The sequence below is a fragment of the Calypte anna genome, chromosome 1 (genome assembly GCF_003957555.1).
Source record: "Calypte anna isolate BGI_N300 chromosome 1, bCalAnn1_v1.p, whole genome shotgun sequence".
NCBI classification, from domain to species: Eukaryota; Metazoa; Chordata; class Aves; order Apodiformes; family Trochilidae; genus Calypte; species Calypte anna.
The window spans coordinates 85,329,123-85,353,635 of record NC_044244.1 but is presented as its reverse complement, the minus strand read 5'-3'; the positions used below and the strand labels follow the sequence as shown (position 1 = coordinate 85,353,635).

Sequence of the window (24,513 nt, the reverse complement as noted above, 5' to 3'; positions counted from 1 at the left end):
TCAGCCTTGGTAATTTTTTTCTCCTTTGACTAAGGAGTTGGTTAATTATTTACTCATTTTTTCCTGTTCCAGAATTCTGAAGTTTCTGTTTTTGAGGTGAATATTCGCTTCATTGGTGGTCTTCTAGCAGCATACTACCTTTCAGGACAAGAGGTAAGGAGAGTTACAGGTGTCTCTGAAATGAAATATGTATGTAGCAAATGTTGCATATGAAGAATTTTCTAGTATTGTGTTTTTTCAGTTGTTTGCAAACTAATTTTACATCAGTAAGTTGTCCAAAGTGACCAAATTCTTAGAATACAGAACCTTTAAAGCTTGTTTATGCACAGCTCTCATCCATTTTAGGACCTTTTGTTAGAGCTTTGAAGTGCTGCTTTTATCAAGATGTTTTCAAAAGATCCCCACTGAAGCAAACATCAGCCTGAAATGTCAGGTCACAAATGTCTCACGCCAGCAATGAGTTGTTTTTTATAGTCTTTAACTTCATGAAGGTAGAAATGAGTTCTGTCACTTGTTCTACAAGACTGTAGATTTGCTTCACAAAAGCGTAACACAATCTTCTTATCTTTTTCTTGGTGACAAGCTGAGAAATATCAAGCCACTTTCATCCTGTTTTTAAAACTTCTGTTAAAATTATTAAAGACTTACAGTCCTGAGTGCTTATGCAAAGGCATGCTGAGATTGAAAGGATGTATGTACCCAAAGACTTGCAACCATGGACCACTTTGGACTAGCAGTAGCATTGGTGTGACCTTATCCTCCATTACTTTACGTAATTTATTTAATAAGGCTGGAAGGTGACCAAACCTGTAGATTAAGTAATAGCTGTTCTTATGTTTTACCAGTCTACCTGTTGCCTATGTCTTTGATTTGTTTTGTTTGGGTTTATCTTTAACTACCTAAAATATTAGGCTTCCAGACATATTTCATGGCTTAAGATTTGATACATTTTCAGATGTTCTGATATATCTTCCTGCTTTGTTTCGGGGAGTGCCATACTTACCAAGTTCCCTGGAATTTTAAGTACACAGCCTTAAAAAACTACAAAGAGAAACCTCGCTTTTTAGGTCTTTAGCATCATCCTGGGATCTGTGAATTTTCTTTTGTAGGAGTGTCTTCTCTTTGGATGAAGAGCTTAGTGGAAATTCACAAATCCAGTTTATTCACAAATCAAGTTTATATCTTGAAAAAAAAATTGCTAGTTACTTTTTCAACAGATACTACTGCTTCACCTTTCTTAATTGTCCACACTCTCCAAGCCCCTCATTTGCAAAGGGAAGAACTATAGCAGTCCTTTCTGCTGCACCCATTTATGTGGTCTGTTATAAGAGGCCCAAAGGAAAGAAGCAGCACAGCATTGTTAACCTACTTGTTTTCTCTCAAAGGCCACCAAAACAGAAGCTTTCTTTGCTGTCAGACATAGACAAGGAAAACTGCATCTTTTTATTTCAGTAGCAAAGAAGTTTCTTGGGGAGAGTCTGAGCTACATGTGTTTTTCAGCTTGCACAGCTGAAGTAGCTAAGCTGAAACTGTTAGGAGCAGTCACCATAGTTCCTACTGTAAAGCAAGTGACCTCAGCAACATATGGAAGGATACTTCTGTATTCCTGTTGCTTGGATGGAGCTCAGATCACATATGTGATCACTGAAACCGTCAAGCATTGAGTAGAGCAGTGCTAAATCATCTTTTCAGCTGTTGTTGATCCTGTCTCTGGATGAATTAAACTGGAGCATGCTCCTTGGAGACATACCATGACTTCAAAAAACCTCAGAGAAAGAGCAAAGATAACTCATCAGTAGCTGGATTGTTTGTGTATCACACCTATGCACAAGCATCCTAACCAGAACATTTTTTTCCCCCTTATGGAGGCGGGTGCAGCTAAACACTGTTAAGACACACACTTTGCCTGCATTTGTGAGGCTGAATATTCCTTTTCCTTTCAGTTGCTTCTAACCACTTGGTACAGTCAGAACAAGCTCCTTTGATGGAAGAACTTTCATCAAAACACTTTTTCTTTCCTTCTTAGAAAGCTTTTACTCTCTCTCTCTCTTTACTAAACTTGTGCTACTGAGATGACTTGTTTTTAGAAATAATTTTATGGCATCAGTCTCTCCAATGGACTTTAAATGCCTTGTGACTTGTGACAGATTATTATGTCACATGTTTGTATGCGTTATCTTTATTTTTCCAAAAGAACTCATTATTAAAAAAAAAAAATAAAATCAGACTGCATTTCCTACAAAACATTGTGGCAGATAGGACTGCTTCTGGTACCTGAGAGACTACTATTTGCCAGGTTGGATGTTTCACTGCAATTTGTCAGTGTGGATAAGACAAGCAGAGGAACTTGAGGCTTTTCAGTAATTGGGCGCCGGAGAGAGACACCTGCTTCTGGCAGTAACTCCTTGGAGTTGGAGACAGGTTTGTTTGAAATGTCTTCTCCAGTCTGGTCTTCTCTCTCCTTTTCCCAAGAAGGAAAAGTATTCCTTAGCTCAAGGTTGGGGTGTGCTTTGTTTTGTGGGTTTTTTGTTTGTTTGTTTGGGTGTTTTTACTGCATTCAGACATGTGAGGAAACACTTTTAGCCACTGCTAAGACAGACAAGCCTGTGATCCCAATTTGATGCCAATTGCTTGGATGGTTTGCCTGGTCAGGTTGCAAACATGCTGCACATGGGCTTATGCCTATCATTGATTTGGTCATAATCCTTCCTCATGCCATCTTGATATTTCAGTCCCCATCTCCCTTCCTTTAAGCCTCTACTTCTGTAAGACTTGCTAGATACTGGTTTAGAAGGTTATCGTACTAATTTCCATATTTTTGCATGTCTTTTTTGATGTGTTGGTGAACAGATCCCGTACAAGGAATTGGCTGCTTGGAATTAGTTCTGTTTTTCCACTTTTAAATTATATCAGTTCAGCTTAGGTCACCAACTGCTGTTGGGTGAAAATTATAAAAACTGTTTTTACTTCCTTTTTACTTAGCATCAGGTGTGGAAGTTCAGTTATTTTCAAGTGGCTGCATTTAGAGAATTTGATAGTCAGCTTGGTTTATCTGTATGCTTTTGCCCTTTTTATAGAGAAAGTAATTGTACTTGGTAGGATTTTATCTGATTATGAGTCATAATGCTAGATATTGATAGTTTTTAAATAAAGCTGGCTGCTAATTTAGATAAAATTGTTCTGTTCAATTCTTATCTTAGAAACTTTAATTTAAAAAACTATTTTAGCATGGCTAGTTGCAGGACTGTGGTCTCCATGCTATGTTTTACTTGTCATGTTACTGGTAATCAACTGTGATTATGGTTTTAATGATGGTAAAATTTTAAGCTTTTTGTATTAAGATTGTGTATATTGCTGTCCATTTCTCCAAAAAGCTGCTTCTTATTCACTGCAGTGGATGAGAGTGACAAAATATATCTCTTAAAACAAACAAAAAAATCTGCTGTTTTGAGCAGCTGACTGCTTGGCTTAAAATGCTGTAGACTCATCCTGTCCAGTGCTGAGTCACAACAGTTTCTTTGTGAAACATGACTCTTTTGTGAATTTTTAATAGCTCAACTTTTACGTGTGGGAATTTCTGTTGAACCTCCTTGAGGATTAAGCACATAAAGCTAAAGTTTGAGGAAGATGTATTTTTGTGTCATCTGAGCTGAATATCTTGGTTATCTTTCTTCCCTGTACCCTTCTATTGATGTTAAGGGACAAAATGGTTTCTCTAAAAGGTGGTTACCTTGATTTGGGGAAAATTACCATGTCTTTCTGTTTTTCCATGGCAGAATGCCTTTTGAGTGGGAGAAAAATAAGATATGCCTGTGTAAAATCTGCCTGTGCATTCTGTTTCAGTCTTCTCAAGCAGCAGCAACACTGAAATTTATCTGTTGGCAGGGATAGTAGGTCTGCAGTCTGGGAGGCCCTCATTTAAATCCTCTGCACAATAAGTTTTTTCCTGTCTGATCATGGACAAGCCATCTGGTGTCTGGCTAGGTGCATTTTATGGTATCTAAGAGTGTGCTGCCTTTATTTCAGCTCCTACAGAGGAGTGAGTTCCTAGTCATTGCTTTTGAGATTCTTTGAGTTGTTTGTTTTTTGGTTATTTTTAAGCTTTGGGACTGTGGCTTTTCTCCAAATTATATATTTGAATTATATATTGAATATATGGTATGGTAAAATAGTGGACTACAGAATGACAGAATGGTTTGGGTTTGAAGAGTCTTTAATAGATCATCTAGTCTAACAGCCTGCCATGGGCAGGGACATCTTCAATAGATCAGATTTTTCAGAGCCCAGTTCAATCTTACTTTGAGCACTTCCAGTGATGAGGCATCTGGAGCTTCTCTTTACAACCTTTCCCAGTGTCTTAACCACCTTCATCCCAAAATAAAGTCTTCTTTATATGCAGTCAAAACATATCCTCTTTCAGTTTAAAACCATTGCCTCTTCTTCTGTCACCACAAGCCCTGGTTAAAGTTTCTCTGTTTTTCAAATAAGCTCATTTAATACATAGAAAGGCCACTATAAGGTCTCCCTGGAACCTTCTCTTTTCCAGGCTGAGCAACTTAAACTCTCTCAGCCTTTCTTCACAGGAGAGGTGTCCCACCCCTCTGATCATTTTTGTTGTCGTCATCTGTATCCACTCTATAAGAGCTCCATGTCTCTCTTATAGTGGGGACCCCAGAGCTGGAATACAGTACTGGGGAGCCCAGTACAAGTGGAGCATACTGGGATGTTTTTAAAATCATATTGTCAAACCAAAGAAAGCAAAAGTGACTTGATAAAAAGCAGAGTGCTGTATGTCTGTGCAGGCTCTCCTGTATTTTGCTATATGTCAGCTTTTTCTTCCAGTTTCCACTGAGCAACCAAAACAAAGTGTTTATTTCACTAATCATTATTCCTTATTAAGCTGTATTTTGATAGGCATACTGTCTAAGTACCAAATCTTAAAGTAGGAAGTGCAAAATTCATTGTGCCTTTACTCAATCAGGAGCTATTAATTGAGTATTTCTGGAGGTACAGGGTTTAGGAGAGTTGCTTAGAAAGTCCCTGGGAGCCATACTGTAAGAACTAGGCACTCCTTTTTTCCATCCCAGGTTATGATGGATTGGATACAATTTTCACATTTTGATCAAAAAGGAAGCATGATCTTGTAGTTAAGGTGTGTGGGCTGCATGTTTTCCACCCTTGAGTTTACAGGGACCACTTGCTTTCTCTTTCCCATCTGTCAAATGGATTTAACAGGCCAAATTAGCATTCAGGAAGTAAAATAATATTATATATAATAATCTATATAATATTTATATAATATATAAAAATAATATATAAAATAAAATATATAATACAATAACAGAGCCAGACTGTTTCTCAATAATCTCTGCAACAACCATTTAATATCTATATTAACTTGACATGGTCTTCATTATGCTTGGGGCAGGGGACAGAACTGTGACATATAGTTGATAATATAGCAGAAATAAGTAGATATTAAATGCACCACGTGCCTGTTTTGGAGTAAGCAATGAATATGGCAGATTAGGATGAAAATCAGTCTTACATGAATTAAAAAACAAACAAACAAAACCCCCAAAACCTTCACAACCCCACCTTAAACAAAAACTGCACCCCTCCAGAAAAGGCCCCAAAAAGAAAACCAGCAACACTTAAGACTCAAGTATTTGTTTTCTCTCATGCATCATCCTGGCACAAAGAAAATTTTTATCTTTCATTATGAATCAATGTGGTTTATAGTTTTTAATGATGTCTTTCAAGGCGTTATTTAACACTTTATCTGGAACAGTATGTTCCTTTATGTTTGTCCCAAGTTATTCCCTAGACTTACTGTACAAGAGTGTTTTGTATTCTTTATGGCTACCTTTAACCTCTTATCCAGCACTAATAAAATGTCTTGATATCACCCTATTGTATGTAATAGCATCAGAATGAAAATGCTTAATGAAAGAGTATAATGTATATGCAGAGATTAGAACAATATAAAGCACTTGAAATAGCATCCTTTTTTTGTAAAACGCAAGTTACACTTTTATTATTAGATTGCAGCTCTCCATAGTCTTTAAAAGTCTCGGGTTTCTCTGTTACCTGGAAATCAGCTATATTGTATAGTTGGTTTCCCAGGATGTGGCTCTGTAATTCATTCATCACCCGTGGTGTCCAGTTCTTTGATTTGTACAAGATCAGTCATGTTTGGTGCTTGCTTTTTCTCTGTGGAACATGAAGTTTTCTTTTCACTAGGTATGCTGGTATCAGTAATTTTTTTCCCTACATGAATTATCTAATTGATCCTTTTTGGATAAATGCTTCATATATATATGTATATATATATATATATACACATATATATATATTCTTATATATATGTTGTTTTTCTTTCAGTCACACTTGTGGATCTGGGTCTTTTTGGGCATCAGGGTGGCCGATACTGACTTCTTAAGGAGGACAGGAGTGTTGCTTTTTAAAATCATTGCCTGTCCCAAATGCTCTCAACTCCTGATGGAAAAAAGAAACAAGTAGGCAAGCAGTATGAATGAATGGTATCGAGTAGAAAAGAGCTGGTGGATCTTTGTGTTAATGCTGTAATAACGAGGCTTGCCAACAGACAACAGCTATATGCTGCAGTAGAGGTTACAAAATAGACCCATGATGAACGTGCCTAAATGTAAAGTCCTGAGAATAAGCTGCCAGGAGACTAGGAATGACAATATCCTCAAGGCCTAGGACAGTAAAAGGTCTGTCAGAAGCTGATGTAGGGTACTACATTGGAATCTTGAGCAGAAATGGGATTTTCTCATGGAGTGCTGAATCAAATGCTCCAAAAGCTGTTATTTCCACAGTGCTGTCCCCACACCTGGTTAGTGAAGTACAAGGAAGAAACCATAGACCACCAGTGCCAGCAGGAACAAGCTGCAGTTCTTCATATTGGCTATGTGAACTTCTTTCAGCCCATGAAGTCAGATGAAGACTCTTAGAGTATCTTGCAGGATCCAATCCCATTGTTCCTCATTTCTGAAAACCACCCAAAAGACTGCAGTGAAGGTGCTGAACCCTGCTAGGAGCAGTTCCTTTACTTCCAACCTTTTGTGAAGACACTATAAAAAAAGTTTATACTTTCCAAATGAAAATTTGTGTCAGGAAGGAGAGAGACAGCTGTAGAGCCCACGTGATGCATATATGCAGAATAATCCTGTAATTAAACAGATGAAATTATCATAGAAGCAATAAAGCATAAGCAAAAGAAAGGGCAATGTTGCTGTGATTTCACAAGTAAAGATAACAGAGTTGATTGCTGGGTGTTCAAAATCTTGTGGTTTCTACAGCTATAGTTGGTGAACTTCTGTTGCTTCTCTGTGGCTCCCTCCCAATAGCCTCTGGCAAGGGCTATACCCACTGCTAGAATGAGCATGATACTTAGATTACATGCCAAATGTCTGTCCAGCTTCTTTAAGAATAAACAGATTAAGTCAATTTTCAAGCAAATCTACAGGAATAGTAATCTCTTCACGGTGATCCTGATCATAGCCATATCCATTGTTGATTGACACCAGCATCTCCCATGAGAGTTAAGAATCCTTGAGTACCATTTATTCCCTGGATCTTGAAGCCCTCAAAGAAGTTGCAATTGCCCTTTAGGCAGTTCTAGTGATGAGGCCTGTGCCATCACCATATTCTTCACCAAAGAAGGAAGACAGACAACATAAAACTGAGAAGATGAATTTCTGATTCAAAGCAGCAAGGCCAGAGAACCTGGCTTTTCAGGAAGCATGTCCAGTGAAAAGGGAGTAAGAAGCAGTAATCTTATCCTGTCTCTGGAGCATATTTGATGATTTCAATTTGTGGAGTTGGCATTTGAAGAAGAAACAAGTGGAGCAGGAGGGGAAGAAGCAATGCCACTATCTTCCAGGGATTCTGCATGCTGTGGGACCTCTTCTTACTCACTTATGGCTTAAAAAAAGTTTGTCTTTCCAGAGTGACTTGGCATACTTCCTTGTTACACAGTAAGTCCTAGAAAAGTAGAATGAGCCCTATCTACTGATTGTTACAGAATTAACTGTGTTTCCTCAACTGAGGAAGGAGTCTCCTCACTTGTGTGTAGCAAGGCTGCCCCTTCCCCAGGGCTAAAGCCCAACCTTTGTCTGTGACACCCTGTGGGTCACTGTGGTGGCAGGCCCTGATTGCCATGGACACCTTCTGGGGTCAGTAAACTTGTTCAGATAGCTGCTTTTCTCCTAGTCACTTCTCTCCCCTTCCCTTCTTATGTCTGAATTGGGAGATGAAGTCCTTTGATAGTAAACTTTAATAAATCTTACTTAAGGTTGTACTACCATCATGAGCTTTCAGCCTTAGTTAAGGATGTTGGTGTTCCCCTTGTGTGTTCCCAACAAGCCTTTTCTGCTCGTGTGTGTGTGTGTGTGTGTGTGTGTGTGCATGTTAGAAGTTGAGCAAGATGCTGTGTATACTAACAGCAGGAAATAAAATCCTGTAACATTTAGAGAAAATACCTAAAGCAAGCACATTTCTGGGGCTTCTGTGTCATGTCTCCAGGCAGGAAAAGGCAGGATATAAAATGCAGATCATTGTCAAGAGGCTGAAATGGTATAGTTGAAAGAATGAGAAGGATTTGATGTTACCTGGATTTCTTTTATTTGACTGCAGATTTTCTTTCAGGTACTTAGCTTTTATCCAGATTAGGATGAATCCTTAGAATGTGTGGGTTTTACTTGTCTTTCTGCTCTTTGTCTTTGGGAAAGGACAAATGTTGATTCTTTCAGCCTTAACTCAGGGCACGTTAACTGAAATTTTAGTTTGAGTGATTTTAAGCAAGACATCACTTTTTGTAGTTAGTGTTTGGCGTAACTTAATTGTGTCTTTGTATATAGATTAGGGCTTTATTTACATGGATTTGTATTATTTCTTTAATGTTCATTTCAATGGGCAAGCCTATTTTTTTCTAATGCTCAGAAGTCATTGCTTGTTGTGATATGCTTGCTTTGTGGGGTTTTGTAATTTTATCACAGGCTCTGGAATGCATTTTCTAAGGCTGGTAGGTCACAAGCTGCTTAGAAAGTGTTGCTTTGTCCTGCAAATGCATAAAGTGTAAACCCAGACAGAGGGAAGATGACAGCAGAAGAGTTGGTCATCACTCAGACCTTCTGTGCAAGCAGACTTGGCAGGTGACTGTGTGTGTGTCTAACCTGTCTGTATATGGACCCAGAATGAGCCTTCTGTTAATCTTTTCTGTAAAATTATATCAGACATGTGTCCCATGAATGTTCATTTGTGAAGTCTTACAGTATTCTGAAGATAATCACTGGATTTGAGGTGCTTCAGTGAAGAGAAATGTGATGGTACCTTTTCTCAGCAGTTAGCACTTTGACTGCCCATGGCCCTCATTTACAGATGAGGGTCCTTAGAACTTCTGAAAACACATTTTCTGAAGGAAAATGAACCAGAAAAAAGAACAGCCAGCTGTGGTCTGTAAAAACTCTTAACTGCTAAGATTTAACTCTAAGTTAAGATTTAACTCTTTTGACTGTCAACTTACAGTAAGTCTGTAGTAAAACTGAACATTGGGCCCATGGATTCTAGGTTCCTCCCCACAAAAGTTCAGCTGCAACTGTTGACTGTTTGCCTTTTTTCCTGGAGTGGAGCTTCAGTAAAACTCCTGGTGTGACTGGTAGTGGCAAGTAAAACGTTCCTGACAGCAATAATGTGGAGCATGAAGGAAGGCTGGAGATGGATAAAGGGTTGGATGTTGAGTGGAGTGTGTAGTTGTGCTTGAGAAACAGCATCAAGTAGGGAAAATGAAGTTAATATTGCTTTCAATAGCTGTTGTGTGGTAGTGGCAGGAGGACACAACCATTGTGACAGTGTTCTTGTCTGCTGATGATTTATTAATACAATAGAAAGGCTAGCTTATTGTTTTAATTTTTGTCGAACAAAGCAATGTATGGTATTTGCAATATAGCATAATGATTAATGATTTATTCTGTTTACCTTTGCCAGTCTTAAAGCAATTCCTTCACATGGTTGTCTTTTTCATCTCTATAAACACTATCAAAATGAGATACCTTTCTGGGAAGATAATGATATAATTCACGTGGATAAATCCAGCCTGAAATCCCATTTAAAACAGAGAGCAAGGGCTGTTAAGTACTTGATACTCTATTAACAGAATCTATTAACTAATCGCTTCCAGGAAGATGACAGGCAGCATCTCTTCTGCTCAGGAATATGCCTGAGTAAAGTTATGTTATATATGCCAATGGGCATCCCTGAAAACTCACCTAAATATGTGAAGTCTTCAGTAAGCAAGACTGAACTGTAGTAGTACTGAAAGTATTTTGTCAACAGGCTTCTCTGAAGTTTTGACTGTATCTATGAAGGCCTATGGGTTGCTTGCTGCTGTGCAGTTTTTGTGTTTTCTGTTTACCATGGTTGTAGGAAACATTTTTGATTGGTTAACGATGCATTTCCCAACTTATTGCTGCATCTTGGTACTGCACAGCAATCCAGGAGGAGGAAAGGAGGGAAAAACTGACTTCACTGCTGTTTTGTTCCCTCTAAGTCTGGTTTGAAATAGGTTTACCTGTTGGTATAATGGGCTTTAAATTGGTGGAAATTAATGATGAGCTGTTTTAGCAGTACCAAATACAATAAGTACACAGTAATAGCCACTCTTAAAACTCACTCTTTGGTAATTTTCCGGCAGAGGGCTATAAAATCTAAGAAAGGGTAGATCATTTGTAACTATGCACATGGCATGTATCTCCTGATGATGTCTTAGTTCATGGCTCCCTCATCAGTAGTTTAGTAGTCATGCTGATGAATACCAGTGACAGCAAGAACAGTATCTTACCTGTTACTTTTCCAGGCATTCGTTTATGCACAGTCCAGCAATGTGCACAGGCACAGTAGTACATTAATTTCTACCCAATTAATTTACCTACATTCTTTCTGTATTAGCATCTGCACTCAGAGTTTTCATACTTCATCTGATCCAGACCGGAAGTATGGATTCTTTTTCGACAACTGAAAGAACAGATCTTCCAGTAGGATTTTTTTTCAGTTTCAACCAGAGCAAAAATACAACTCCGGACATGATAGCATTTAAAAATGAGGCATCTTTCTCTGGTTTTACCTACTGGAACTTATTTTCAGTCAGTGCTAATTATTATGTTTCCCTCTTAGAAAGATGTTTGAATACTAAAAACTGTTTAGAAAAGAATATGTACTGTAAGAGAAAAATGAAATAAATACCATGAATGCTACAAAAAAAGCTAGGCAGAAGTTATGTAGCATCTAATGTTGTATATGCCTAAAACATGATGAAGATGCGGAACTCTTATAGTCTATTAGGAATAAAGAGGATGCTAGGCTGTCTGAAGTAGTACTGTGTTATTGTTTATGAATTGGATCATCAGCAAACAAATATTTAAATTATTAAGATCTCTAGCATTTCCATTCAGTTAATGGAAAATAAGAGTATAGTAGTATAGCAGTGATTTGATAATATGTGTATACTTGTTAGAATTTATAGCTGACTGGAGATTTGCTCATGTTGAAATGGCAAGTAAGTGGAAAACTCTGGAGAAATTGAATGAATTGGCCAACATTGCCTGTGTAAGTAAAGTCCATGTTAATGTTCCCAAAGGTGTAGTTGCAGGCTGTAAGTTAAAAGAAAAAAAAAACAACCCATATTGGCTGGACCAACATGGAACAGAGCAAGCTGTGGCTTCATGAATATGTGGAACTTACCAAGGGCAAGCAGCTCAGTTGAAACTTTTGCTATGAAATCTGAAATCCTATGTTAGAAGACCTATGAGCATTTGGCTTTATAGAGTTTTTAATACAAGGAGGAATTTATTCCTGTTTAAGTCATTAATAAAGAGTCACTTCTTGGTATGCTGTAAATGTCTTGGTAATCACATTCTTGAAAGGGTATGTAAAAAGGTGGTAGACAAATTGCAAAAAGATAGAGTACTGATAGTTTTCCTTCCTGGACACATGGTTAGTCGGTAATATTTCACTTAAATACTACTTATTAACAAACCCAAAGGTGGCTTGTTAGTTATGATATATTAAGAAGACCAATTATTGCTTTGGTGACCTTTTGATTTTATTTTTTCTTTTGCATGACATAAGAAAATTTTGGTTTTCTTTCCCCCAGAACTATAAATTATGTGACAGGAGGTTAGGGGTTTTGTCTTAACATTTTTCAAAATAAATAGCAGTTTCTTCAAGTTATCTTGCAGAATTTATGCAACTATGAAGATTCAGTGCTGACTAGTTCATTGCTTATAGTTATTGTTTGCCAACTAATTTTCTGTCAGAACTTGTTCCTTATATATACATTCACTAAGCTAAATATGTCTGTAAATCTGTGAAAACAAGCCACTTCATATGAGTTTAAAAAAAAACAAACAAAAACAACCACAATAAACCCCAACCCAAAACAAAACCACTAAACTATTTAGTCACTTTCATCAGTTGCAATGTAATGAAATATATTTGCATCTGCCATTGCGTAAGGGAGCTGTTTTTGCAAACCTAAAAGCTATGTGATTTTTCTAATTATTTGTTTTTCCTATACTATCTGTAATTTTTGCACTGTAATCTGTCACGTCATACCAATCGGAGGAGGGAGTCTGTGTGTATGAGTGCACAAAGTGTGAGACAGTATGTAATTTAATCTCTGTTTAATTTTTTTGTGTAAAGGCAGATACGGTCTAAAGGGGACTGAGTCATTTCTGGCACAGTCTAAAGGGGAAATCAAGATTAATTGAAAATGGGAAACTTTGGCAGCGCATTCAAGAGAAACGAGACAGAGGAATAACAGAGAAAGTAGATATTGATACAATGTTAAGCACAGGGCTGAAGGACAAAAAAGATGACATAGTTGAGAAAAATATATGGGCAATTAAGAAGATATTTGATATCAGTGGAGAAAGTATTAGGAGAAGGTGTTACCAAAAAAACCACAACACAGCATCAAGAGAGATTAATAATAAGAGAGGGCAGATAATCTTTATTGCATGAAAAGGATTCTTGTTATTATAGCACAAACAACATTATTACTTGACTTCAGAACCATTTCTTAGAGCTCTTAAGACACATTTTTCTTTCTAAAAACCACAGAGAGACTGTATCTTCATTTGGGTTTGGAACCTTAAGGAGCATACCATTTGCTTTGCCTGAGTGCATTTGGCTACTAGAGCATATTGAGAGCCTGATATGTTAGAGTCAATCCTACATCTTAAGAATATGTTTTGGATATGGGAAAGTGTTTTTTCACTGTCAGATCCTCCGAGATGTTTCTCGTTCTCCTGTTCCTTACAACTGCACTTTTGGCACTCCCTCCATGATCCCTTCTGATGTCTTGTCTGGTGTAGCCCTCCGTTCATTCCCTGCCCTGATGCCTTTTGTTTCAGCCCTTCAGCTCCTGTTTGTGCTCTCTTACCAACTTCTTGGCACTGTACCACACATGAAGTGGGGGACTGGAAGCCCTGTCTTTTACCACTTCTGCTTTCCTGCTGACAAAGCTCCATACTGATCCTCTGTCCCTTGATGGTTCTTCTGTTTGGTTTCCTAGTGGCCATTCAGATTAATTTTTCTCCCTTCCCTTTCTGCATTCCGTTTTCTAAATCAATATTTCTTGCTGCCAGTAACTAGTGGGAGAATATTAAAGCATATGCCAGACATTGTGCTCTCACATCTGCTTCCCTGTGTGGCAGAAGCTCCCACAAGAAGAAATCATCTGAAAGCAGAGTCTTTTAAAAGCCCACTTGCATCCTTGGAGCATGCTTAGGCATGAGTGATTGTGGTTAGCATGTTGTGCAAATTCAAGCTTGTTGCTTCTAGTCCGCACACAATTTATTTACAAAGGTAACTAATCTGGCAGGTTAATACTGTGAGTGTAGGGAAGCTTACAGTGAAGAGGACAGAAAGATGAAAAGAAAGAAAGATAAAGCTTAAGAATTGTCTGGGCTGGAAGCAGCTTAATAACAACAACAACAGCAATGATAGAAGAAGAGAAAATGAAATCAAAGCTCCCATGACTTTTGGCTCAGGCAGCATGAGAAACAGTGCATTATATCTTCTGGAATGATCAGATCAAGGAGACATTTTAATACCAGGTTTTCATTGTATTTATCTTGAGTTTTAAGTGATTTGTGATGTTGGCTGACTGGTATAAAGTGCCTCAGATTTTAAGGTCCTTTAAAAATGGAGAATATGTAACTTCCCTACTTACATATGCATGAAGCCCATGCTAAGGAAGCTGATATGACAATGGAAATGAATGGAAATTATGCAGTTTAATCGAGGCATTATTAGCCACTGTCAGGTAGTTTAAATGTGATTAGCTTGTTGTAGTGGAACAGAGCGACCAGGTGCCTCTGATCATCAAGAAGTGGGTGTGAGCTGCTATCAACTCCACCTGTGCCCAGCCAGGGCAGGGCCCCTATGGAGCATGTGCAATACCATGGGGCCAATAAATAGTGAGGCTCACACCCACCGAGGCAGCTCATTCTAGAGCTAGCTGAGAGAGCGGCTGGTTGCTTCCATAGCAGCAGACCATCTTTGCTAGTTCCACACTGTGGGCAATAGACTCAGATCACATCCTATGAGTCTATATCATCGTATCAACGCGTTGATCCCGGACAAGAGACTCCCTTCCGGCTACAGCTTGTTGTCCAGTGCATGCCAAATTTTTATGTTTACATCTTCAAGTATTTCTAATAAGTTAAAATACGCACAAACTTTCTTATGTGGATTTTTCAAAAATATCGATGGTGTGAAAATAATGAATATTTCATTGGATCCTAAGATGCCTCAGTTAGCAGTAACTAGATTCCTCACATCTGTTGTCCAGGAAAGCAGCTTTGGAAAACTTTAGTAAAAGATAAAGATAGTATTAATTTAAAATTCTGTTTGCAAATCTTTGGTGCTGGTAAAAAAACACCGTGATATTTATTACCGTTTATCTTAGAAGTAGCATTTAAACATTTAATTTCTACTTTGAAAAATGTAAATCAGGAAAGTTGTAGTCAACCATATAATAGCTTCACTGTTAAAGGGAAAGGAGGCCTTTATCAGAATGGATACAGAAGGAGGCAATCATTAAACTTTTTTAGTGTTGGCTTTCTGAGCTTGCTGAATTGATAATGGTTTTGTTTTGGGTTGTTTTGGTTTTGTTGTTTTTGAAAGAAGGAGTATTTAATGAAGTATTTATTTTCTCACAAAACATGTAAATCAGCAAGTTAGTACATCATCTGTAAATATTACACATCTGCTTTTTCCTGTTGTTCTTGAGAGGCAGGAATTCTTTTAGCACAGGAGGACTCTACAGCAACAGTTGAATGAACAGAAGTAATTGGTCCTGTACTTCCATTAGGGTGAATTTGGCAGGGTTTTAAAATTTTGGAGTCTGTTACAATTAGATAATTAAGCCAAATTTCTTTCTTTTTTTGCCCATGGGTAACAGCTGCATGCCTTGCAGAACTGTAGTAGTGTAAAAAGCTAAAGTTGAAATGGGTGTCATAGGGCACCAAAGCTAGTGCATGAGATGAATAACATCACCCTGAATCACCCCTATCTTCTAAAAGAGCCAGGAGGATGACCCAGGGAGCTACAGGATAGTTAGCTTTACCTTGAAAGTGATGGAGCAACTACTCCTGGGAACCATTCCTGCTCCCAGGAATGACAAGATGATGGGGAGTAGCCAGCATGGATTTATAAAGGACAAGTCATGCTCAGGAAACCCTGGTAACCTATGATGAAAAATACACTTGGTAGATGAAGAGAGAGGGCAGTGGATATTGTCTGTCTAGATTTGGGTGAGGTTGTTGGCATTTTGTCCCCTAAGATCCTCACAGGGAAGCTGGTGAAGTACGGATAGGAACAGCAGACAGTGAAGGTGATGATCTGTGGTGCCAAGTATAGCTGGAAGCCAGTAACTAGTGATGTACCCTAGGGATCACTCCTGGGTCCAGTCCTGTTCAACATCTTCAATAATGATCTGGGTAATGGGGCAGTGGACCTCTGTTATCAGCAAGTTTGCTGATGACAAAAACTAGGAGGCCTGGCTAATATGCCAGAGCATCATGATGCCAAGTGGAGGAACCTCAACAGCCTTGAGAAAGGGGTAGATGGGAATGTTATCCAGTTCAGCAAGAAGTGCAGGGTCCTGCACCTGGGGAGGAACAACTCCGTGCACAAGATTACGGTGAAGACCAATCATCTGGAAAGCAGCTTTGCAGAGAAGTGGTGGGCACCGAGTTGACCATGAGCCAGTAACATTCCCTTATTGCATAGAAAGTGTGTGGTATCCTGGGCTGCATTAGAAAGGAGTGTTGCCAGCAGGTAAAGGGAAGTGATCCTTCCCTTTTATTCAATACTGGTGACCCTCACACTGTCAGCAGTGTATCCATTTCTGGCTCCCTAGTATGAGAGGCATTAACATGCTCAAGAGAGTCCAGCACAAGGCCATAAAGATGGTTAAAGGGGTGGGACTGTCTCATGATAGAACAGGTTGAGAGAGTTTAGAAGGTTTGTCCTGGGCAGGAGAAGACTGAAGGGTATCTCATCCATGTGTATAAATACCTAATAGGAGGAATAAAGAAATCGGAGACTACTGACATCGTAGCAATTCTAAGCTAACACCACAGTCCAGATTAAAGTCTGTTCCTGATTTTTTAACTCTAATCTTAGGCTGCTGAGTTAGGTGTAGAATTTTCATTACCGTATTAATCTCTTTCCTATCACAGGGAAAGTAAAAGTTCACGGAAAACATCCCTTTGGAGGCTAAGCTTTCTCTTGTTTAAAGACTTTCAGTCTTTAAACAAATCCTAAATCTTTAAATCCTAAGTATTGTTCATCAGCTACTTTGGTAATGATTACCAAAGCTCACCAAAGACAGCAATAATGCTTAGCCTGTGGCAGTGTCTTAACAGGATGTGCAAATATTTCTTTCCTGAACATCTGCTATGACTCGAGATATAAAGTGCTGAAGAGGTGCTGTTGTATTTATGTTATTCTACATTGCTTCACCGTTATAGATGGTGTAGTTTGTTGCTGCCCTGCTAAATCTCACATGGACATGGATTTACATTTTCTAGGAGCAATTCTAGATGTCACCTCTTGTCATCACTCTCAAACATCTATAAAACATAGCTGAAGTGATCACCCATTCTCTATGTATACTATAAGAGCAGAAACATTACCAGAAGCCTACTGTATCTCCCTCATCTCACAAGATGCCTTTGCAATTACATCCATGCAGTTTATCAGAAGCAAATATGTAAAGGGAGAGTAATTTCTTCACTTCTTGGTGGCAGGATGTCCCCTACTTGTAGTGAGGAGGGACACTAGTGCCCTTCCTAGGAACACTGTAAAACCCAGGAGTTCACAGTCTTGAAGAGTAAAAGTGTGTTGAAACTTAAAACTCTTTATCTGGCATGCAGACATTTTCTTTCTATGTAGCAAGGCTTGTATATAAAGAGGCAACAAAACAGAAATGCTTTTTTATTTATTGTGCTTCTTTTTGACAATGTTGTTTATCTTGATTTTCAGCAGTAAATCACACCATAAGGCTCTAGCTCTACTGATGCAGAAAGACCTATTTGGGAAGTTAAGATTTAACTGGGTGGTTATCCACAAAAAGACAGAGTTCACTAATGCTGATTGGACTCTGAAGGTAGAAAGGGAATTATTTTAGGTTGATCCTGGAAGTACCGAATTTTTTCCTCAAGGATCTGAGTTTACTATTGCTGTCAGATGCTCTCTTTTTGAAAATTTGTATTTAATGAGTATAAACCTATTTTAATACATAGGGCTACCTCATAATAGTCTTCATGCTTAGTCTTCATTGCCATTCATATAGCTGGAAGGGGACAGCTAACAGCAGTGTTAGCAGAACAGTCTTCTCAGACTAACAGCCATGCATCTCAGCAGTCACTGAGTACATCAATAAGGCTTTTTTGGGGCATGCTTGGATTAATAGGCTTAGGAGCAAGCTTTCATAATATGGGGTGTATGACAGGTTCAGTATGTTAAGCATCAGTTTAATGGATGAATATGATTCAGGCCCTCACAGCTGGTCTGCTTTATGCACTGGTTAGTCAGTACTGATTGATGTTTTCATCTTAATGAAGGATCAGCTTATCTGATTTGGGACTTAGGTTTTGCTTTTCTGCTAATTTTTGCTCTCCTTTTCTAGCTGTAAAAAAGTTGATTTATATTAGATAGTGGGGAAAAAGAATCCTTCCACAGCTTTACAGCACTTGCAAAAAGAAGCATTAGCCTACCAAAGGCTGTGTAATTTGAGGGACATAGTGTGTTAGATTTTGCCATGTGAAACTGAAATAGTTCTCTGAGTCTAGGGTGGCTTGTGAAATTTTTCTGAAAAAAATGTCCATAATTTGAGAGTGGACAGAACAGCTACCCTAGGATTGCCTCTTCAAAACACGGTGTTTTGCTAGAGTTGTTATTTACCACCACATCTTAAAGCCACTACATGCTAAATGCAGTAATCAATGCAAGTATGAATTCACACTTGAAAAAAGATTATCCTGCTAGAACATCACTTCTTTGAGAGCTATCGTCTTTGTGTGTTCTGTGACTCCCTGTTAAAGTCTTATACTTTTGAGCAAAGAAACTTGGGTGTTGATGATCTTCATGATTTATGCATCGACTACAAAAGTGCTATGTGGGTCTATAGTGTAGGTACAGGGGCGTGAGAGAGACAAAAAATTTTCCTCTTACATGTATGAAATATACATAGTGCATTTGGTTAATTGGCAGCATGTCTGGAACAGTGGTAAGAAAGCTGTGTGGTCCTCAGTTATTTTTCTGTTCCCTGGCAGAATCAATGAATTTTTAAAAGCTGTAGTGATGACTGCAGCAATCACAGTCATGTTTGATTATTATTGTGCTTATGACCAACTTTTTCCTAATAACTAGCTAACATTCTCTACTCCGTTTTTCAATTTCTCTGTATGGAATTTTTGTTTTTTCTTTGTATTAGGCTTCTACTGACAAGTCCTCTCTTGAACATCTTTTCTCTGGACTAAATAACCCCGATTCTTTTGCTGTTTCATAATGAGCTGTATTTTCCAAGGCATCAGTTTACTTTTGTACTTCTCTGTTCTTGCCTATATTATTCTTGAAATGTATTGCCTTTCAAAAGGGAAGGGCCAAGGCTGAAATAGAATCTATCAGTTCAATCTGTTTTAAAAAGATTAAAATAATACTTACTGTTTGCCTGTACTTGGCACTAGTGAGGTCACACCTTAAGTGCTGTGTTCAGTTTGGGGCCCTTCACTACACAAAGGACGTTGAAGTGCTGGAGTGAGTTGAGAGAAGAGCAACCGAGCTGGTGAAGGGTCTGGAGAACAAGAAGTCTCATGAGGAGAGGTTGAGGGAACCAGGTTGCTTAGTCTGGAGAAAAGGACACTGAGGGGAGACCTTATAAAACTACATATACCTGACAGGAGGTTGTAGCAACGTGGGTGTTTTTCTCCTCTCCCAAGTAACAAATGGTAGGACCAGAAGAAATGGCCTGAAGTTGCGACAAAGAAGGCTTATAGTGGGTTTTAGGAAAAAATGTCTTAATTGAAGGCTTTGTCAGGCACTGGAACATGTTGTCCAGGGAGGGCACTGGTTGAGTCACCATCTCTGGAGGTGTTCAGAAAATTTGTAGATGTAGTCCTTAGAGACATAGTTCAGTGGTTAACTTGGCAGTGTGCTAGCTTAACAGTTGGACTTCATGACCTTCAAGGTCTTTTCCGACCAAAATGATTCTGTGATTCTATAGGGAACCATGTTGTCTGATGCAGTCACATGATTTAAAAGGTAGAGCCTGAGGTCTTTACTGTTGCTCTTACAGTAAGTCTGAAACTTACTAAAAGTCACTTTTATGAGCTCAGCAGGGCAGTCTGGTCACAAATGCAGTCTCCCATAGAAGCCATCTCAACACTGCTTGTTGTATTTCTTCCTTTTCCCTACATATGTCCAAAAGCCCAATACCTACTCACTTTGCTTAGGAAAAAAAAAACCAAAACAACAAATTGTGCCACTGTCTCCCAGTTCTTACTCAAGTCTGCGTCACACACTATATCAAGCACTAGGTGGTTTGGGTATCCCAAAGCAGCAGTGAGATGGGACTGAGGTGGCTGTAGGTATGGTGAGGTACCTTTACAGAAAGCGAAGACGCCTTCAACCCATTCTCCTTGGATTCAGTCTTGGGTTAGATGGATTTAGAGAGAGGTGGAGTTTCACCTTTTGATGCTAAATGAAAGCCACATATAGTCCTCAACTCGATGTAGGTGACAGGAAGGTGTCTCATCACAGCAAGTTTTCACAGGTATTGTTCACATGGTTGTCTAAGCCAGAAATTACTGCAGCTGCCCTGATGATCTGGCTTGCTCACATGCTGAAATGGATGGCACAGTGACTGCCTTGCTGTAACTGTCCTTGTTTGGATTCATGCACATTTAGACCAGCTCAGCCTTTATGTTATACACTTATAAAAAACTGCTTCCAATACTGTAGGGTTTTTTCCAAGTATCACAATACATTTCAAATTGATTAAAAGCTGAATAGCAGTATGTTATTAGTATTCTTCTTGTGAGGTTGTTTCTAGGGATGTTCTTCCATTGAATATTCTTACCCTAATGTTTCGATGCCTTTTATTAATGAATAATACAATAAAGCATGGCACTTTTAGAGGGTCAAAGATCCAAAAGCTGAAGCTAAATAAATTCATGCCACAACTGTCATTCCAAAGTATGTACCATTTAGCTGGACATCATCATTCTGTTCTCAATTAGGTGTTGAAGCTTGTCTGTGCTGTAGAGGAACTCCCTTTGGATGACTCCCTGTATATAATTCTAGCTGGTCTTGACCCATCTACTACTTAAAAATCTAAAAGTTCAGCATGAATTTTTGACACATACTCATAGATGTAAATCAAGTAGTTTATATGTAACTGGGACAAGACAGAGCTTTTAGTTCTCTTCACATTTCATTTTTCCCAGTTATCATATTGTCCACCTGTATTATACCTATGACTTCTGCAATGCCTTCCTATTTTGACTTGTTCCTTTATTCAGGGTCAGAGTGTTCTCTGAATTTTACTGCTAAATTTCTGCACATTTTCTCAAAAACTGTCTCTTGTCAGTATCTTGTTAAAAAGTCATTCAAGCCACATTGCGTCTGTTACTTCACAGCTCTATCAAATCTTGTTCTGAGGTATCCTCTTTTTCAGTTTATACACAACCTATCTTACAATTAGTTTAGAGTAGCTCTGTAAAAGCTCTTTTTCCTGGCTCATTGCTTTCAGATCCACCTCCATCTCTCTGTACTCCACTCCATCAAATACAATTAGGTGTCATCTTTAATATTCTTTTCTGGTTTATTTCATGTCTTGCTAGTCATCTCCTCAAATATTAAGATCTTGATCTTTTTCTATCTCCATATGAAAAATGTTCTTAATTGCTTATTTACAGTTACTTTTCAGCTAGCTTTACCAGCAAGTATCTCTTCTGTTTTCTTTCAGTAGATTTACAAAAGGGAGAAATAATTTTTATAAATCCAAAAGAGCTGTCTTGTAGTCCTTCTTAAAGCTCTTATTTTTCTCCATTACAGTGTATGGCTCAAGTAGTTGATAATGTTTCTATAGTATGTCTGTGTTGCATAATTTATTTTGGAGTTTGGTAGCTCCTCTTGTTACATGTTTGTGCAGTGCTTTAAGCTGCTGAATAGTGTTATCGCCAAATTAAGAAGATACTTTGGCAGATTTGTAGTGAATTCTGACAATGAGTTAATTTAAATGGATTCTAGCAATTAGCTGCTAGACATTTTACATTGTGGGGATCTATGTGCCTTCTTGGAAAAGGTGCTTAGAAGGAACTTTATCCCAGTTACACATTTAGCTAATAAACATTAGGCTCTGAATCAGGCTATTGCAGGCTTATATTCCAAAAGTAAGTAGAAACACTAATAGAAATGAAAGAAATTTTCTCCTGTCAGTAATTTCTATGAGTAATCAAACTTGAGAGGGAAGATTAAAATTATAGTTATTTTTTATATGTTATCAATGAAGAAAAAACTACAGGCAACTGCACATATATGATTTTGCATAGGCAGTGTTCATAAAAGAATAGGAATTCTGTCTGCATTATGTATCATTAAAAAGATAATAGAAGTTTATGAAAGCTAAAATACCTGTGTGTGAAGTGGGGGGTTATCTCTTGATTTTTTTAGCTACAAAATACAAAGTAAAGTTTAAAGCCTGCTTTTGGAAATATTTTAAATTCCCACAATGAGGTTGGAAGACAACTGATATTCTTCTTAAATGGGAATCTAAGCACTATTGCTGTAGAGGATAGAAGGAAAGAAGTGAAAATTACAAGTTTTATTTTCATGTTCAAATATTAGCAAAACTTACAAAGTAGACAAGTAGAAAATATAACTTTATATGTAAAAGTTATTTTTTAAAATATGAAGTTTTTCTAATACAAAGAAGTGAGGGAGCAAAAAAATGTCAAACCTTTTAGTTCTTGGAGGTAAATCAGACTTTGTAACTAATTGCAATTGATCCTACTATTTTAGGTTTTCAAGATTAAAGCAGTGCAACTGGCAGGAAAGCTTCTTCCAGCCTTCAATACACCTACGGGTATACCATGGGCAATGGTGAATCTGAAAAGGTAATCAATTTGCTTTTGTGTTCCTTCCCTTCCCTCCAACTTAAAGTTAATAATGGCATATATCAGTTTTCTTAGTAGTGGGTACTGTAGAAGATACAGACAAATTGGCATTTCTGGTACTTCAGAATAATTTTAATAAGAGATCAGGGTATTCTACCTCATTAACTATAATATATTGTGACCATAATCTTTTTTTTTCCTCAATTTTGCAGAAAGAATTCAACAAGCCATTGGAACATGCCCAGTGTATTATGCCATGTGTTGCCCTAGAGCTTAATCATTGGTTCTTTAGTCACTAGAGAATATTCTTGCAGGCCATGGTTGAACTTACTGGGTTTTATGTACTGTGTGAGATGTATGTTACCTTTAGAGGACTCATGATGTTTGAGAAGATGATGGGACTCTGAAGATACTGATTCATTTTACAGTTCAACTTAGGTATAAAAACTTGTGTGCCTCTCCATCTTCATTACAGTCAGAGAGACGGAGAGGCTTCTTTGTATGGCTGCTCAGACACTAAACAGAGGTGGTCTGCATCATCCAGGGGATTACCTTACCTAATTTGTGTTGTATTCCTTGTTCAATGCTGACATTTCCCTCAGATTTCAAGAGAGCATTTTTGATGCAAGGCACTTTGAAACTTTTAATTATGTTCTTAAACAGTAGCTGAATTGGGAGGCATGTCTAGTTCTATGTACACTTGAGCAATTTGGAATAGTAAGCAGCAGAGAGTTTTTGAATCGTTTTAATTTATTTTCATTTTAGGAGAGATATTTTTTGTGCTTTGTTAGACTGTGAAGAGGTTTAGGACTACTTTGAGAGCTTTTTATGTGCCTTTCTATGTACAGGAAATAATCCTCATTTTGCTGTCAGTTCTTGGGAGAAAACCACAGATCTGTGGTTTGCTGTTCTGCTGCCTCAGGGCTTCCCCACAATTGTCTGTTTTTCTCTGCTTTGCCTGTGCTTCACTTTCCCCTCTGGGGCCATTTATTGAACCTCTGGACAGTTAATATTGTTGGGTTAAATTGTCCTGTGCACTTTCTGCATGACACTATGATTTATTCAGTCTTGTGTTCTTCCTGTACTTTCACAGGGCTTGGAATTCCTCTGTGCTAAAGTTTTTATTTTTGCTTTCTTTCACAAGCTATGATGTTGTCTTTCTGTAAACAGTGGTCACTATATTTTAAAGAGTTCTGTTTCAGGTCAGAGATAAAAATACTACTCCTTAGCCAACATTTACATTTCCTATTTCTAATTTTTAATTTAAAAAATAAGTAAGAAGACATCCCAAATTGATTCTGGTCTTACTGATAACTGTAATCTTTTAAGAGAAGAAATAGAAGTAATCTCCAGGAAAATGTAGTTAACTTTAGGCGTTAAAAGACTAAAAACTCCCAAGTTAGATTAAACCAGAGGTAATTTAGGTGTTATGATTTAGCATGATTGTATCTCATAGATCACAAAAGCTATGTGGTCTGTGGTATTTTTGTTGATTCTTTGTGAGCCTGAGGAACTCATGTTATTCTGTCTACAGTGAACATACTGTTTTCCCATATTGGTACAGGTAGGGCCCACTCCCATCCTGCTCAAATGTCTAACACTGACTTGAAGCACATCCCACATTAGTAAAGGGAACACAGCAGATGTTTGGCAGAACAGGGAAGCAAATGCTGCCACTTTTGGAAGTCTCTGACAATGGCTTTTAATTCTTGTTCTTAGGAACATGAAACGAATAAACAACAATTGAGATTCAGTCCCATGTCAGGACGTTATATTCCTGTGACATCAAGATATTGTAGCT

The 24,513-nt window shown here is 38.1% G+C and overlaps 1 protein-coding gene across 2 annotated transcripts in view; it reads left to right on the top strand.

Annotated features, from left to right (window-relative positions):
- Window positions 1-24,513, top strand: part of MAN1A2 (mannosidase alpha class 1A member 2) — a 141,497-nt gene that overhangs the window by 70,372 nt on the left and 46,612 nt on the right. For both annotated transcript variants that reach the window (XM_008505451.2, XM_030445140.1), the window contains exons 5-6: window positions 73-153; window positions 22,618-22,712. In XM_008505451.2, coding sequence (XP_008503673.1) covers window positions 73-153; window positions 22,618-22,712 — 176 coding nt within the window. The remainder of the gene's footprint in view (window positions 1-72; window positions 154-22,617; window positions 22,713-24,513) is intronic.